This window comes from Melanostigma gelatinosum (assembly GCF_949748355.1).
Source record: "Melanostigma gelatinosum genome assembly, chromosome: 7".
In the NCBI taxonomy this organism is placed as follows: Eukaryota; Metazoa; Chordata; class Actinopteri; order Perciformes; family Zoarcidae; genus Melanostigma; species Melanostigma gelatinosum.
The window spans coordinates 20,994,603-21,013,406 of NC_136640.1; the positions used below are offsets into that span (position 1 = coordinate 20,994,603).

Below are 18,804 nucleotides of genomic sequence, written 5' to 3' on the forward strand. Positions count from 1 at the left end.
TCATTTAAATATTCTGTTGTCTGGTACCATTCGCAATTTCCAACAGTTTTTCAACCATAAACAGTTCATCGGTAACAGTGGATTGTCACTCTTATTTACTCAAAAGATTTACTTGTAATTTCCTCGACACCTTTGTACTTCTAATGTAACGATGGCCTGCCTCGGTCGGCGCTAGCTGCTCTTGGCCTGTCTCGAACGATTCCGTCGTGACGCCCTTTCCGGTCATTACGCTGTCATTTTCTTCGGCGATCGCCAACCAAACGTAAATAATATTAATTCATACATATCAAATAATCTATGTGTCAAATTTCATGAATATATATGGACGTTTATATGTCTAAATACTATAGGAAAGTGACTTTGATGAGAGAAAGCAGAAAGAACGCTCGGGCGACGCTTAAACAGCTCGAACGGAAATTAAGGAGCTTTTATTGCATCATTTGGAGTTGTTGAAGCGCGATATCTTATTGTGAAGGACAGAACTACGGTCCCGGATGTGTTGACAGCATTGATGGTCATTTTTGCGACCCTGGAACAAGCGAATATCCCCGAAAAACCAGCAGCAGCCAGTGTTTACAACGTGTTTGTACGGATTAGGCCAAGAGCAGTGCACGGCTAATTCACCCGTGTTAGCATCGTTTTAACGACTCTGGTAAAGGCAAAGCTAACTGTAATAATTACAACAATATTTCGTTTGAAAGGTACGAAGTTTAACTTCAGTTTAACACCATTAAATCAACTGAAAACATTACACGATCATTTTTATCAACATTGTAAGTGAATTGTATTGAAACATTAGCTAAAAACTGTCCGGTTTGGGGTACAACTCCGTTACCGTTACTCTACATTTCAGAGGGAAATGTTATAGTCTTTACCCCACTTTAGATTATTAATACACATTTAAGAACTAATATAATGATGTATTTCCACGGATTAAGCTACATTAACTGATAAGATAATTTATACTTATGACTATACTTTTGCTTTATTATGCACATATAATTTAATTGTTATGAACGCATTTTAAGCTAAACGCTATATATACAATGAACAAAATCTGAATTGGCTACTGGTAATAAAACAATTTATAGATTTCTAACGCTAATTTATGGTATTTATCTTCAATGCTTTACATGTCCGTCACATGTAATGCGTTGAGTTAAAATATCTTAATTCGGGGGCTTTTTACAAACAAATATTGATAAATGTCTTATATTCCTGCCGCCCATTTAAAAAAGTCCCCAGGTCAGCCACATGAATATTTCTGGAAATCTGCCAGTACAAAAGTAGTTGATCAGAAAAATAAAAAGTTATTTTCTGATAATTTCACGGTGGTTTCGTTCTAAAGCACGATACCCCCCACCTCTGAAAGCACAGGCTTCATCCTGTCCGCAGAGACCGGCCTGCTCTGTGTGTGTTCGTTCGTGCGTCTAAAGCAGCTTTATGACCTGGGAATGACTGGAACACAAACGTCTCCAACACAGCAAAATGAGATGGAAACAGAAAATACAGGAAGAGGGCAGGGTATCTGTAGACACACTACTGGGTCGTGAGTGGTGATTGAAAGGGATTATTTAAGTTTTCATAGGAAATTGCATATTATACCTTTAAGGCTAGTTCTTGAGTAGATGTTCTTGCCTACGTTTCAACCACAATTTCCCTATTCTAACTTACTTTGGGATAACTTCAACAACTAAAAAAGGTGCACTCAGGAGAGTGCAGACCTCTGACCAGGTGTGTTTGTAACAACAGCTGTATCGTGTGTAAATCTTTCTATGTGCTCATCATAAACTTGAAGTCTTCAGTGTTAATGGGCTGTGTAATGGGTCGTCTTCGACCATGTACAACATCTGTCCATTCCTACACAGGTAAAGAGAGTCAGGTAGGAAAATAGAAAGAGTGTGTGTGAGCACTCGTGTGCATGTTTTGAGCGTGTTACTTACAGCACTCCAATAAAACGCATCTTCTGGCCTTCGCGGAGCCTCACCACCGGCAAATCGTTATTCTGGAGAGACAAACACACACACACACACACACACAGGACAGGTGATGAGACCGGCTGTAAGGGGGTCACCAATCCAACAGGTGTCAAAATCCCTCCCTTTAAATCATAATAACTGTTTGAATGACATCTGTGGAGTCATATCACGTGTGAGACACACAGGTTGCTGTTGAGGGTCACAGGAGTCAGGACGGTGTATTTGAAGGTCTGGAGCAAAAAGCTGAATATGGGTCTAATTAATGTATTCATGCAGCATTCAATGAGGACCAACTTGATTAAAAGTGGAGGAGGAGGAGGGCGAAGACGAGGACGAGGAGGAGGAGGAGGGCGAAGACGAGGACGAGGAGGACGAGGACGAGGGACGGCGGCTGCAGCAGCGGACGTTACGCCGTCTCGAGACGACATAAACGGCAAGTACTGTGGAGAGAGAGGGAATGTTAACCAGCCATAACACACACACTCAATATCATAAACCAACTCATGTTACATGCATGTAACCACACAATCTTTACTGTTAACTCACACGGAACACAATACTGGATATCTACTTTTTCAGACCTGTGATCACTTGTGTGTGTATATATACATATATATATATACACACAACTACTCCTCAAGACACCTGTCCCTCATCTATTCTTAGTGTCTTACCTGTCCCTGGCTGGATGAACCTGCCTGACTACAAGGGTAATCTGGCTGCCTGATGCAGGCACGTGCACAGACATTTTGGGGGGCAGGTGCTCAAGCAAAAAAAAGGGCACCCATCGCCAAAATTATACATGAAATTAAAATAATGATAAATAAATAAATAACACAGTCGGATATTTTCAACGTATATATTTATTTTTGTTAACGCAACCAATACTAACTCAAATTATCAAATTGAATAAATAAATGAATAATAGGCAAAAACAAGGCCAGACAAAAACAAAGACAAAACAAAGACGGGCTGATGGCTACAATTTCGCTGGTACTTGTGACTTGGTAAAGGTTCATTCATTCAAGGCCATATTGTATAACCAAATAATATGTTAAATAATTAAAAAAATATTCTAACTTAAAACTCTGCTCTGAATAAATTAAAGGATCTTCACAGGAGCATCCTCCTTGGTGCCATCTCTTGGAAGATTTTTATTACTTCACTGTGATTTATTTCAATGTCTTGCTCAATGGCAAGCAGGAGAAGGTCGGAGAGTCTTTCTTCCCCACAGAGACTCCTGAGCCTGGTCTTTATTATCTTCAGTTTTGAAAAGGATCTTTCCACTGAAGCTGTTGTCACTGGCAGTGTTGCATAGATCCTCACCATCTTCACAAATGTTGGAAAGATGAGCTGGCCAGTGTTCTCTTCAACAATGGCAAGGATTTCTTGCAGGTTCTTCGAGGGAAAGATGGAGTGGAACACCTTTAGCTCTGTCTTCAGCTGGTCCTCATTTTCCTCATAGAAGTCACAAAGAACATGGACAGCTTCCTCTGCCTCTGGGTTTGGGGTGCTTGTCCAGTTGGCACACACTGTTAGAGAGTGGAAGGACCGTATGATTGTACCAGTTGGACTTCCAGTGATGCTCCCATGGAATCTCCTGTTGAGCTCTGCAGTCAGGGTATCAATAAATGTGTAGTACACATTCGACCTGTAGTATGACTCCACAGAGTCAATCTCATCACTCACTTGCGATGCAGTTGTGCTGTGTTGGAAACGCACTGGCACTTTCCGTTTCCTCTCCTGACCAGGCACAACAGTAGGTAAAGGAATGTTGAGAGCCTCTGCCTTCTCTGATGCACCTTGAAATATCTCGGCAAACTTCTCCTCAGACCTCAATGCTTGTATTGTGTGAATTACACCATCAATTAGGTTGTAGGCTGTGGAGTGGTCCAGGCTTTCTTCTTGCAGAGCATTTGATGCAAGAGCAGTGACTTCAAATGCTGGGGTGGTGATTTCCATGCAGAGAATGAATGCGAAGTTAATCGCATTTTTGTACATTTTTGCATCCCCTAGGGCCAGGTCAGGTGGATGTCTTTCGCAGATCTCATTGAGGAGCATCATTATAGCTTCCAGATTTCTCTGAAGGGCCTTCAGTGCTTGTTCCCTGCAAGCCCAACGGGTATCTGACAGCCTCTTCAGCTCCACAATGTGTCCCTCTGGATGCAGTGATTGCTGCAATCTAACTAAAGCAGCATGGCGTTTTGAGGAGCCACTGCAAAAGGCATACAGCTTCTCCACGAGGCTGAAGAAGGTCACAAAGTGCTTATTAGATTTGGAGGCTTCAACCAGGACCAAGTTTAGGCAGTGTGCTTTGCAGTGCACATAGAGGGCCTTCTCATTGAGTGTGCGTATTCTGGCTTGAAGGCCTTTGTACATGCCACTCATGTTGGCTGCTCCATCGTAGCCCTGGCCATACATATTTTTGAGCTCCAGACCATTCCTCTGTAGAAGGGAGACTACAGTATTCTCCAACTCCTGGCCTGTTGTTGTATCAACGTTGCAAACTTCAAGAAACCTTTCCTTTATTTGCTTATGTACATATCGCACTACAAATGACACCTGTTCTTTGTGGGAAACATCAGTGGTCTCATCCACGAGAATCGAGTACATTTCAGCCTCTTGGATTTCTCTTTGGATCTCCCTCCTGACGTAGGTACCCAGTGCTGTGATCAGGTCATTTTGGCTTCTGTTTGACAGCATTGATACCTGGGGCCTTTTCTTGGTGACTTTCACTCTTTCAAGATTTTCTGTATGCACCTTCAGCACACTGTCATAGCGGGAAAAAAGATGAACGAGTTCCAGAAAGTTACCACGGTTGTGACTTGAGTTACTTTCATTATCACCTCGAAATGCTAGCCCCTGCCTTGCGAGATACACTGCCAGATCTATTAACCTGGTCAGTATCTCTCTGTTTGTTTGCCTCTCTCGCTCTCTGGCTTCCACTCCCTTTACATCTGATACTTCAAATGAAGTCTGGAGTGCCTTTTGTTTGTAATGGGTCCACCTCACCATGCTTGTCATGTGGACCTCTGTGACAGAGTGCTGCTTAATTTTTTCAAGAGCAGTATTCCATTTTCTGATCCCATTTCTCCATTCCTTTCTGCTTTTATATCTATCTTCAGGTAGAAAAAGCCGACAACTGAAACAATGCATTGAATCAGCACTTGGGGAATACTCCAGCCACACATTTCCAGAAAACCAATGCTTTTGGAATGACCGCCCCTCAGCATTTTTGGGAAAAAACATTTCTGGTTGACAGGGCCCTACACTGCAGCACATAGCAATGTAACTCTCATTGCACCTGATGTGAAATGCTTCAACATGGGACGGATCTGTAGGATATGGCATGGTGGCTATTTTTGAAATTGCATTCTCACTTTCATCAACAGCTCTTTCCTCCATATGCCCTTGCTGTGATGTAAAGGGAGCTGCGGTCACTTCACCCTCTTCTTCACTCATCTCCTCAGGCAAAACTGTTTCTGTTGCTGCCCCTGAACATAACTCAGTCCTACACTCTGTCTGTCCTTCCTCATCTGTGGTGGGCTCATCTGGACCAGGTAGGGTTTCTGATTCTCCCTCATTTGTTTTAATAGTTGATGGCCTGATCCAAGATAAAAGAGAGCTGCTACCCTGAGCTGCTTGCTGCTTTTCCCTGTCCTTCTACTTTTCCCTGTCCTTCTACTGTTGGTTTACAAAGCACTGAATGGTTTAGGGCCAAAATACATCTCTGATCTGCTGCTACCTTACGAACCATCCCGACCCCTCAGGTCGTCTGGGACCGGTCTACTATCTGTTCCCAGAGTCAGAACTAAACATGGAGAAGCAGCGTTCAGTTTTTCTGCTCCACATATCTGGAACAAAGTCCCAGAAAGCTGCAGGTCTGCTGAGACCCTCAGCTCATTTAAATCAAGATTGAAGACTTTTCTGTTTGCTGCTGCCTTTAATTGAACCACATTCAATTGATATATTAATCAATTTCCTGCATTTCTGCATTTTATTACTGTATTTTATTTCTTACACTGTTCTTAATTGCTGTTAAATCTCCTTTTCTTTTGCCTTATGTTTTGATGCTTTTAATGGTTTTAAAAGGACTGCACAATATATCGCCATTTCCTCCGGGGCCGAGTTCGTGCAAGGCGTACACTATAAAACGCAGATCGGCAGAGATCTTTTCCAGACGTGGTTTGTGTGCGAGTAATTGCAGAATTGCGGCAGTGTATGGTTGATTGCGTGCAGCGCAATGTCTCAGGGAGACATCGATTCAAATTTAGAAAGTATACAATATGTCGCCATTTCCTCCGGGACCGAGTTCGTGCAAGGCGTACACTATAAAACGCAGATCGGCAGAGATCTTTTCCAGACGTGGTTTGTGTGCGAGTAATTGCAGAATTGCGGCAGTGTATGGTTGATTGCGTACAGCGTAATGTCTCAGGGAGACATCGATTATTGTTTCAATGTATGTTTTAAATCTCCTTTACTTTTTACTACTGAATTTTATTTCTTACACTGTTTCTTTAATTGTTTTTAAATCTCCTTTTCTTTTGCCTTATGTTTTGATGTTTTTAATGGTTTTATGTGAAGCACTTTGAATTACCTTGTTGTTGAAATGTGCTATACAAATAAACTTGCCTTGCCTTCTGTTTTTGTAGTCTCTCTTTTCTTGGCATTATGCTGCAATTTTTTTTAAATGACATAAATCAATGTTGTGCATAATAATCAAGACATTACATATCTCTCTAAAGCTGACAACACAGTACACACCCATGTTTTTACTGTTTTCTGACAGTTGAAGCATAAGCAGCATTACACTAATAATAGCCTATAGCCTATCACAATACCTCACCAGACTGTCATGTAGCTCAACTTAAGACCTACCTTTCTTTTTAATAATTAAAATAATTAATGTCTGCCTGCCTCTCTCCCCTCTCTCTTCATTAAACATGACAAACGTCAGTAAACAACTGGGCAAGGCTTTTAAATCATGGATTTCGTGAGGGTTTTTTTGTTTGTTTTTTAGCAAACGTCGGACCAGTTGCGACGTAATGTTTTCAGCGGCGCTAATTGTTGTTGTTAATTTATCACCAAACAACGTCGGGGTATTGCACTGTCATTACCTGTCTGTCTGATGCTCCGGGTCAGAGAAGAAGTTGGCTTCAGCCGTTTAGCCTGACGCTCAGCACTGCACGCGCAGTAGGCAGTAAGTGAAGGAGGAGGAGGGAGGGGCGCGTGGGAGGCTTGTGGGCGCCGCGGTGCATGTCGGGGCGAAATTCTCACAAGAACTCAAATAAATGCCCCGTCAGATATCGAAACACATTTGGGGGGAATTGATGACAGAAAAAGTAATTTTTATTTTATTATATTTATAAAAAATTGGGCAACAGCAGAAAGGGCACTTTTCTCATCCAGGGCAAAAGGGCAGGTGCTTGAGCACCACTAGGGGTCTATCTGTGCACGTGCCTGGCCTGATGTCTTCTGCATGCACAGTGCAGTGGCCCTCGATTGGCCGGCTGACTCTGACGGAAGCCTTCCCCCTCTCCCTCTTCTTCTTTTTGCCCTGCACACATCCCGCTTTCCATCAAATACCAGCTGATAAAATAAAAACAGTTTTGTGATGCAAAACATGCGTGCGAGGGGTGTGCTTACATAGTTGTTGCACCAGTCGGGGTGTTGCTGGGCGTGCAGCTCTTTTTCTTTTTGGGCCATGGCGTAGTATTTGGCCTTATCCTCGTTTGTCATCGACGACCACTGTGGACAGACGACGGCACGCTGTTAGCACACGCACGCACACAGCTACAGTGTGCATGTACACAAAATGCCAGCATTAAGACATATTGGCTGGGTTCTGGTCATGGGGCAATAAATGAACAGCACAAATCACTGCAAAGGTGTGAAGATTTAAAGGGGCTTTTTTTTACAGCCGTGGCTGTAGAAAATTTGATGGAGGGTGCAACACTGAGTGTCTCAAACATCCAGAGCAGACACACTTACCCTCTGGCCCAGGATTTTATTCACGGCCGCACTCCCTCCGCTCTCGTTGCATTCTGAGAGCTTGACATCTGCCCTCTGCTCCTTCAGGAAGAGCATGAAGGCGTTCAGGGGCTTCCCTACGTACGGCCGGTCGTCCTCCTGCTCTCTACTTTGAAAAAAAAACCAAGTAAGAGCTCCTGTTAGCGCTGCGCAAAACTGTGAGGAAAGACGTACGTGTTGTTAAATCAAAAACCCGTTAAAAGAGACTTGATCATAGTAATATTGATGAAGGCATTTTGGTGGACAAATAACACCGGAAATTGCAGCTTTACATGAAATATAAGATGATATTCGATAAAGAATCTGGCTTATTTATGGCCACAGATCATGTGACATAATCAGCCTTATTGACAGTGAAACAAAACAAAAAATGAAATGTACATTTTGACCCAAAACTATAAACTGTAAAAAGAACTTACTTTGAAGTGGAGGCATTCGGAGGAGGAGGAGGAGGAGGAGGAGGAGGAGGAGGACCGACGGCTGCAGGAGCGGCCAAGACAGGTGGCGCGAAATGGTCGTCTTCGACCATGTACAACATCTGTCCATTCCTACACAGGTAAAGAGAGTCAGGTAGGAAAATAGAAAGCGTGTGTGTGAGCACTCGTGTGCATGTTTTGAGCGTGTTACTTACAGCACTCCAATAAAACGCAGCTTCTGGCCTTCGCGGAGCCTCACCACCGGAAAATAGTTATTCTGGAGAGACAAACACACACACACACACACAGGACAGGTGATGAGACCGGCTGTAAGGGGGTCACCAATCCAACAGGTGTCAAAATCCCTCCCTTTAAATCATAATAACTGTTTGAATGACATCTGTGGAGTCATATCACGTGTGAGACACACAGGTTGCTGTTGAGGGTCACAGGAGTCAGGACGGTGTATTCGAAGGTCTGGAGCAAAAAGCTGAACATGGGTCTAATTAATGTATTCATGCAGCATTCAATGAGGACCAACTTGATTAAAAGTGAATTTTTGCTCCAACCGGACCCATTTGGGTGGAGTAACATCCACCTTTTGTATTTCTTCATATTTAGATGCGCTTTTTGGGCTTCAAAGCATCCGCACAAATAACCACAAACCCTAGGGGATGGATGTTGCTGTTATTTCTTAATGAATAAATAGTTTTTTGGGAAAACAGACCAATGTCAGAAAGGTCCTATCATCTAGTCACTTGGCTTTGAGGAATTCCAGTCAGTTTTGCTGTTTTTGCTGAATCTTGCTATTCAGTTTTATTATAAGGTGCACTACGGAAATCCTGCCACACACAGTTATTTCTAAACATGTTCATATCCCAGCAAAGAAACAACAACTTCACCCTCTGTTTAAATAGTTGTAAATTGCAAAATGTGTTCAGAGTGTGTGTAGTTAATTAACCAGAGTCTTACAGGAGGAGGAGGAGGAGGAGGAGGAGGAGGAGGAGGAGGAGGGCGGCTGCAGCAGCGGACGTTACGCCGTCTCGAGACGACATAAACGGCAAGTACTGTGGAGAGAGAGGGAATGTTAACCAGCCATAACACACACACTCAATATCATAAACCAACTCATGTTACATGCATGTAACCACACAATCTTTACTGTTAACTCACACGGAACACAATACTGGATATCTACTTTTTCAGACCTGTGATCACTTGTGTGTGTATATATACATATATATATATACACACAACTACTCCTCAAGACACCTGTCCCTCATCTATTCTTAGTGTCTTACCTGTCCCTGGCTGGATGAACCTGCCTGACTACAAGGGTAATCTGGCTGCCTGATGTCTTCTGCATGCACAGTGCAGTGGCCCTCGATTGGCCGGCTGACTCTGACGGAAGCCTTCCCCCTCTCCCTCTTCTTCTTTTTGCCCTGCACACATCCCGCTTTCCATCAAATACCAGCTGATAAAATAAAAACAGTTTTGTGATGCAAAACATGCGTGCGAGGGGTGTGCTTACATAGTTGTTGCACCAGTCGGGGTGTTGCTGGGCGTGCAGCTCTTTTTCTTTTTGGGCCATGGCGTAGTATTTGGCCTTATCCTCGTTTGTCATCGACGACCACTGTGGACAGACGACGGCACGCTGTTAGCACACGCACGCACACAGCTACAGTGTGCATGTACACAAAACGCCAGCATTAAGACATATTGGCTGGGTGCTGGTCATGGGGCAATAAATGAACAGCACAAATCACTGCAAAGGTGTGAAGATTTAAAGGGGCTTTTTTTTACAGCCGAGGCTGTAGAAAATTTGATGGAGGGTGCAACACTGAGTGTCTCAAACATCCAGAGCAGACACACTTACCCTCTGGCCCAGGATTTTATTCACGGCCGCACTCCCTCTGCTCTCGTTGCATTCTGAGAACTTGACATCTGCCCTCTGCTCCTTCAGGAAGAGCATGAAGGCGTTCAGGGGCTTCCCTACGTACGGCCGGTCGTCCTCCTGCTCTCTACTTTGAAAAAAAAACCAAGTAAGAGCTCCTGTTAGCGCTGCGCAAAACTGTGAGGAAAGACGTACGTGTTGTTAAATCAAAAACCCGTTAAAAGAGACTTGATCATAGTAATATTGATGAAGGCATTTTGGTGGACAAATAACACCGGAAATTGCAGCTTTACATGAAATATAAGATGATATTCGATAAAGAATCTGGCTTATTTATGGCCACAGATCATGTGACATAATCAGCCTTATTGACAGTGAAACAAAACAAAAAATGAAATGTACATTTTGACCCAAAACTGTAAACTGTAAAAAGAACTTACTTTGAAGTGGAGGCATTCGGAGGAGGAGGAGGAGGAGGAGGAGGAGGAGGAGGAGGAGGAGGAGGAGGAGGAAGAGGAGGAGGAGGAGGAGGAGGACCGACGGCTGCAGGAGCGGCCAAGACAGGTGGCGCGAAATGGTCGTCTTCGACCATGTACAACATCTGTCCATTCCTACACAGGTAAAGAGAGTCAGGTAGGAAAATATAAAGAGTGTGTGTGAGCACTCGTGTGCATGTTTTGAGCGTGTTACTTACAGCACTCCAATAAAACGCAGCTTCTGGCCTTCGCGGAGCCTCACCACCGGAAAATCGTTATTCTGGAGAGACAAACACACACACACACACACACACACAGGACAGGTGATGAGACCGGCTGTAAGGGGGTCACCAATCCAACAGGTGTCAAAATCCCTCCCTTTAAATCATAATAACTGTTTGAATGACATCTGTGGAGTCATATCACGTGTGAGACACACAGGTTGCTGTTGAGGGTCACAGGAGTCAGGACGGTGTATTCGAAGGTCTGGAGCAAAAAGCTGAACATGGGTCTAATTAATGTATTCATGCAGCATTCAATGAGGACCAACTTGATTAAAAGTGAATTTTTGCTCCAACCGGACCCATTTGGGTGGAGTAACATCCACCTTTTGTATTTCTTCATATTTAGATGCGCTTTTTGGGCTTCAAAGCATCCGCACAAATAACCACAAACCCTAGGGGATGGATGTTGCTGTTATTTCTTAATGAATAAATAGTTTTTTGGGAAAACAGACCAATGTCAGAAAGGTCCTATCATCTAGTCACTTGGCTTTGAGGAATTCCAGTCAGTTTTGCTGTTTTTGCTGAATCTTGCTATTCAGTTTTATTATAAGGTGCACTACGGAAATCCTGCCACACACAGTTATTTCTAAACATGTTCATATCCCAGCAAAGAAACAACAACTTCACCCTCTGTTTAAATAGTTGTAAATTGCAAAATGTGTTCAGAGTGTGTGTAGTTAATTAACCAGAGTCTTACAGGAGGAGGAGGAGGAGGAGGAGGAGGAGGAGGAGGAGGAGGAGGGTGGCTGCAGCAGCGGACGTTACGCCGTCTCGAGACGACATAAACGGCAAGTACTGTGGAGAGAGAGGGAATGTTAACCAGCCATAACACACACACTCAATATCATAAACCAACTCATGTTACATGCATGTAACCACACAATCTTTACTGTTAACTCACACGGAACACAATACTGGATATCTACTTTTTCAGACCTGTGATCACTTGTGTGTGTATATATATATTTATATACACACAACTACTCCTCAAGACACCTGTCCCTCATCTATTCTTAGTGTCTTACCTGTCCCTGGCTGGATGAACCTGCCTGACTACAAGGGTAATCTGGCTGCCTGATGTCTTTTGCATGCACAGCTCCATCGTACATAGTGGGAGCAGACAAGGTTGACCATAGCTCCTCAAATTCAGGATCTTCTCCCAGGGGCACACAGGCATTGTACCATCCACCATTGCTGTCTATTGGCTGAGGTTGGGCGTTGAGTTCCAGTAAACACTGAGTTGTATTTCAGTGAACATACATACATAATGTGCTCTGCTCTCATTATGATGTCCTGGGAGCTTCTTGTTGACAGCACACAGTCTATAGTTCCATATTTACGACGTTTTATCCGAGACATTGAATGCGGTGAAATCACGTCTTCGTGTAGACCACATATGAACGGACAGCGTAATATGATTTTGGAGAAATACGTTTAAAGTAACCAAAATCGCGTCTCTTTCAACCTACAACTGAACAAACCATCAATATTTTAAAAGAAATTGGTGTTTTGTGACAGGTTGATATTGTGGCCGTAATTTAGACGATTTAAAACACGTTGAAAAAAGGTCGAAGATGTTCAGGCTCCATTTCAACGCTTTTTCAACCAGAAATCAACGTTGAAATCCGAGTTAGTGCTCACTGGGATGTTGAATTGGCTTCATTACTTCATATTACTGCTTCAATACTTCATATTACTTTTTATCTCCAGAGAAAATGTTGAGTTAACGTTCACTGCAGGAGTCAACTACGTCAAAATGTATAACGTAACGATGGCCTGCCTCGGTCGGCGCTAGCTGCTCTTGGCCTGTCTCGAACGATTCCGTCGTGACGCCCTTTCCGGTCATTACGCTGTCATTTTCTTCGGCGATCGCCAACCAAACGTAAATAATATTAATTCATACATATCAAATAATCTATGTGTCAAATTTCATGAATATATATGGACGTTTATATGTCTAAATACTATAGGAAAGTGACTTTGATGAGAGAAAGCAGAAAGAACGCTCGGGCGACGCTTAAACAGCTCGAACGGAAATTAAGGAGCTTTTATTGCATCATTTCGAGTTGTTGAAGCGTGATATCTTATTGTGAAGGACAGAACTACGGTCCCGGATGTGTTGACAGCATTGATGGTCATTTTTGCGACCCTGGAACAAGCGAATATCCCCGAAAAACCAGCAGCAGCCAGTGTTTACAACGTGTTTGTACGGATTAGGCCAAGAGCAGTGCACGGCTAATTCACCCGTGTTAGCATCGTTTTTACGACTCTGGTAAAGGCAAAGCTAACTGTAATAATTACAACAATATTTCGTTTGAAAGGTACGAAGTTTAACTTCAGTTTAACACCATTAAATCAACTGAAAACATTACACGATAATTTTTATCAACATTGTAAGTGAATTGTATTGAAACATTAGCTAAAAACTGTCCGGTTTGGGGTACAATTCCGTTAGCTAGCTAACCTAAACGTGGGCATAATTATCTTAAAATACACACACTGGGCTATTTAAATACTTACAGTTATCTGTTGCGTTCACTGGTCGCTAACTTGACTTTAAAATCGTCTTGAGGTTTGGCTTTTTCCACTTTTTCTTGAGTTGCGTCGCTCTGAATGTGTCTGTGGCTCTCAGCTGCGGGTGAAATGAGCCGTTATGTGTTGACTATATAAGACTATATGAGCCGTTTGTCATTGTGCCGAACTTTCTGCGAACGTCACAACGCGTCATTTAAATATTCTGTTGTCTGGTACCATTCGCAATTTCCAACAGTTTTTCAACCATAAACAGTTCATCGGTAACAGTGGATTGTCACTCTTATTTACTCAAATGATTTACTTGTAATTTCCTCGACACCTTTGTACTTCTAATGTAACGATGGCCTGCCTCGGTCGGCGCTAGCTGCTCTTGGCCTGTCTCGAACGATTCCGTCGTGACGCCCTTTCCGGTCATTACGCTGTCATTTTCTTCGGCGATCGCCAACCAAACGTAAATAATATTAATTCATACATATCAAATAATCTATGTGTCAAATTTCATGAATATATATGGACGTTTATATGTCTAAATACTATAGGAAAGTGACTTTGATGAGAGAAAGCAGAAAGAACGCTCGGGCGACGCTTAAACAGCTCGAACGGAAATTAAGGAGCTTTTATTGCATCATTTGGAGTTGTTGAAGCGCGATATCTTATTGTGAAGGACAGAACTACGGTCCCGGATGTGTTGACAGCATTGATGGTCATTTTTGCGACCCTGGAACAAGCGAATATCCCCGAAAAACCAGCAGCAGCCAGTGTTTACAACGTGTTTGTACGGATTAGGCCAAGAGCAGTGCACGGCTAATTCACCCGTGTTAGCATCGTTTTAACGACTCTGGTAAAGGCAAAGCTAACTGTAATAATTACAACAATATTTCGTTTGAAAGGTACGAAGTTTAACTTCAGTTTAACACCATTAAATCAACTGAAAACATTACACGATCATTTTTATCAACATTGTAAGTGAATTGTATTGAAACATTAGCTAAAAACTGTCCGGTTTGGGGTACAACTCCGTTACCGTTACTCTACATTTCAGAGGGAAATGTTATAGTCTTTACCCCACTTTAGATTATTAATACACATTTAAGAACTAATATAATGATGTATTTCCACGGATTAAGCTACATTAACTGATAAGATCATTTATACTTATGACTATACTTTTGCTTTATTATGCACATATAATTTAATTGTTATGAACGCATTTTAAGCTAAACGCTATATATACAATGAACAAAATCTGAATTGGCTACTGGTAATAAAACAATTTATAGATTTCTAACGCTAATTTATGGTATTTATCTTCAATGCTTTACATGTCCGTCACATGTAATGCGTTGAGTTAAAATATCTTAATTCGGGGGCTTTTTACAAACAAATATTGATAAATGTCTTATATTCCTGCCGCCCATTTAAAAAAGTCCCCAGGTCAGCCACATGAATATTTCTGGAAATCTGCCAGTACAAAAGTAGTTGATCAGAAAAATAAAAAGTTATTTTCTGATAATTTCACGGTGGTTTCGTTCTAAAGCACGATACCCCCCACCTCTGAAAGCACAGGCTTCATCCTGTCCGCAGAGACCGGCCTGCTCTGTGTGTGTTCGTTCGTGCGTCTAAAGCAGCTTTATGACCTGGGAATGACTGGAACACAAACGTCTCCAACACAGCAAAATGAGATGGAAACAGAAAATACAGGAAGAGGGCAGGGTATCTGTAGACACACTACTGGGTCGTGAGTGGTGATTGAAAGGGATTATTTAAGTTTTCATAGGAAATTGCATATTATACCTTTAAGGCTAGTTCTTGAGTAGATGTTCTTGCCTACGTTTCAACCACAATTTCCCTATTCTAACTTACTTTGGGATAACTTCAACAACTAAAAAAGGTGCACTCAGGAGAGTGCAGACCTCTGACCAGGTGTGTTTGTAACAACAGCTGTATCGTGTGTAAATCTTTCTATGTGCTCATCATAAACTTGAAGTCTTCAGTGTTAATGGGCTGTGTAATGGGTCGTCTTCGACCATGTACAACATCTGTCCATTCCTACACAGGTAAAGAGAGTCAGGTAGGAAAATAGAAAGAGTGTGTGTGAGCACTCGTGTGCATGTTTTGAGCGTGTTACTTACAGCACTCCAATAAAACGCATCTTCTGGCCTTCGCGGAGCCTCACCACCGGCAAATCGTTATTCTGGAGAGACAAACACACACACACACACACACACAGGACAGGTGATGAGACCGGCTGTAAGGGGGTCACCAATCCAACAGGTGTCAAAATCCCTCCCTTTAAATCATAATAACTGTTTGAATGACATCTGTGGAGTCATATCACGTGTGAGACACACAGGTTGCTGTTGAGGGTCACAGGAGTCAGGACGGTGTATTTGAAGGTCTGGAGCAAAAAGCTGAATATGGGTCTAATTAATGTATTCATGCAGCATTCAATGAGGACCAACTTGATTAAAAGTGGAGGAGGAGGAGGGCGAAGACGAGGACGAGGAGGACGAGGACGAGGGACGGCGGCTGCAGCAGCGGACGTTACGCCGTCTCGAGACGACATAAACGGCAAGTACTGTGGAGAGAGAGGGAATGTTAACCAGCCATAACACACACACTCAATATCATAAACCAACTCATGTTACATGCATGTAACCACACAATCTTTACTGTTAACTCACACGGAACACAATACTGGATATCTACTTTTTCAGACCTGTGATCACTTGTGTGTGTATATATACATATATATATATACACACAACTACTCCTCAAGACACCTGTCCCTCATCTATTCTTAGTGTCTTACCTGTCCCTGGCTGGATGAACCTGCCTGACTACAAGGGTAATCTGGCTGCCTGATGCAGGCACGTGCACAGACATTTTGGGGGGCAGGTGCTCAAGCAAAAAAAAGGGCACCCATCGCCAAAATTATACATGAAATTAAAATAATGATAAATAAATAAATAACACAGTCGGATATTTTCAACGTATATATTTATTTTTGTTAACGCAACCAATACTAACTCAAATTATCAAATTGAATAAATAAATGAATAATAGGCAAAAACAAGGCCAGACAAAAACAAAGACAAAACAAAGACGGGCTGATGGCTACAATTTCGCTGGTACTTGTGACTTGGTAAAGGTTCATTCATTCAAGGCCATATTGTATAACCAAATAATATGTTAAATAATTAAAAAAATATTCTAACTTAAAACTCTGCTCTGAATAAATTAAAGGATCTTCACAGGAGCATCCTCCTTGGTGCCATCTCTTGGAAGATTTTTATTACTTCACTGTGATTTATTTCAATGTCTTGCTCAATGGCAAGCAGGAGAAGGTCGGAGAGTCTTTCTTCCCCACAGAGACTCCTGAGCCTGGTCTTTATTATCTTCAGTTTTGAAAAGGATCTTTCCACTGAAGCTGTTGTCACTGGCAGTGTTGCATAGATCCTCACCATCTTCACAAATGTTGGAAAGATGAGCTGGCCAGTGTTCTCTTCAACAATGGCAAGGATTTCTTGCAGGTTCTTCGAGGGAAAGATGGAGTGGAACACCTTTAGCTCTGTCTTCAGCTGGTCCTCATTTTCCTCATAGAAGTCACAAAGAACATGGACAGCTTCCTCTGCCTCTGGGTTTGGGGTGCTTGTCCAGTTGGCACACACTGTTAGAGAGTGGAAGGACCGTATGATTGTACCAGTTGGACTTCCAGTGATGCTCCCATGGAATCTCCTGTTGAGCTCTGCAGTCAGGGTATCAATAAATGTGTAGTACACATTCGACCTGTAGTATGACTCCACAGAGTCAATCTCATCACTCACTTGCGATGCAGTTGTGCTGTGTTGGAAACGCACTGGCACTTTCCGTTTCCTCTCCTGACCAGGCACAACAGTAGGTAAAGGAATGTTGAGAGCCTCTGCCTTCTCTGATGCACCTTGAAATATCTCGGCAAACTTCTCCTCAGACCTCAATGCTTGTATTGTGTGAATTACACCATCAATTAGGTTGTAGGCTGTGGAGTGGTCCAGGCTTTCTTCTTGCAGAGCATTTGATGCAAGAGCAGTGACTTCAAATGCTGGGGTGGTGATTTCCATGCAGAGAATGAATGCGAAGTTAATCGCATTTTTGTACATTTTTGCATCCCCTAGGGCCAGGTCAGGTGGATGTCTTTCGCAGATCTCATTGAGGAGCATCATTATAGCTTCCAGATTTCTCTGAAGGGCCTTCAGTGCTTGTTCCCTGCAAGCCCAACGGGTATCTGACAGCCTCTTCAGCTCCACAATGTGTCCCTCTGGATGCAGTGATTGCTGCAATCTAACTAAAGCAGCATGGCGTTTTGAGGAGCCACTGCAAAAGGCATACAGCTTCTCCACGAGGCTGAAGAAGGTCACAAAGTGCTTATTAGATTTGGAGGCTTCAACCAGGACCAAGTTTAGGCAGTGTGCTTTGCAGTGCACATAGAGGGCCTTCTCATTGAGTGTGCGTATTCTGGCTTGAAGGCCTTTGTACATGCCACTCATGTTGGCTGCTCCATCGTAGCCCTGGCCATACATATTTTTGAGCTCCAGACCATTCCTCTGTAGAAGGGAGACTACAGTATTCTCCAACTCCTGGCCTGTTGTTGTATCAACGTTGCAAACTTCAAGAAACCTTTCCTTTATTTGCTTATGTACATATCGCACTACAAATGACACCTGTTCTTTGTGGGAAACATCAGTGGTCTCATCCACGAGAATCGAGTACATTTCAGCCTCTTGGATTTCTCTTTGGATCTCCCTCCTGACGTAGGTACCCAGTGCTGTGATCAGGTCATTTTGGCTTCTGTTTGACAGCATTGATACCTGGGGCCTTTTCTTGGTGACTTTCACTCTTTCAAGATTTTCTGTATGCACCTTCAGCACACTGTCATAGCGGGAAAAAAGATGAACGAGTTCCAGAAAGTTACCACGGTTGTGACTTGAGTTACTTTCATTATCACCTCGAAATGCTAGCCCCTGCCTTGCGAGATACACTGCCAGATCTATTAACCTGGTCAGTATCTCTCTGTTTGTTTGCCTCTCTCGCTCTCTGGCTTCCACTCCCTTTACATCTGATACTTCAAATGAAGTCTGGAGTGCCTTTTGTTTGTAATGGGTCCACCTCACCATGCTTGTCATGTGGACCTCTGTGACAGAGTGCTGCTTA

The 18,804-nt window shown here is 42.8% G+C and overlaps 1 protein-coding gene across 1 annotated transcript in view; it reads right to left on the minus strand.

Annotated features, from left to right (window-relative positions):
- LOC306780093 (2-oxoisovalerate dehydrogenase subunit alpha, mitochondrial-like) overlaps positions 1-4,400 on the minus strand; it is a gene marked incomplete at its 5' end in the record, with an annotated part of 197,545 nt that extends 193,145 nt beyond the window's left edge. The window contains 2 exons of the mRNA XM_079272302.1: positions 3,669-3,722; positions 4,196-4,400. Coding sequence (XP_079128428.1) covers positions 3,669-3,722; positions 4,196-4,400 — 259 coding nt within the window. The remainder of the gene's footprint in view (positions 1-3,668; positions 3,723-4,195) is intronic.
- Positions 4,401-18,804: the final 14,404 nt, after the last annotated feature.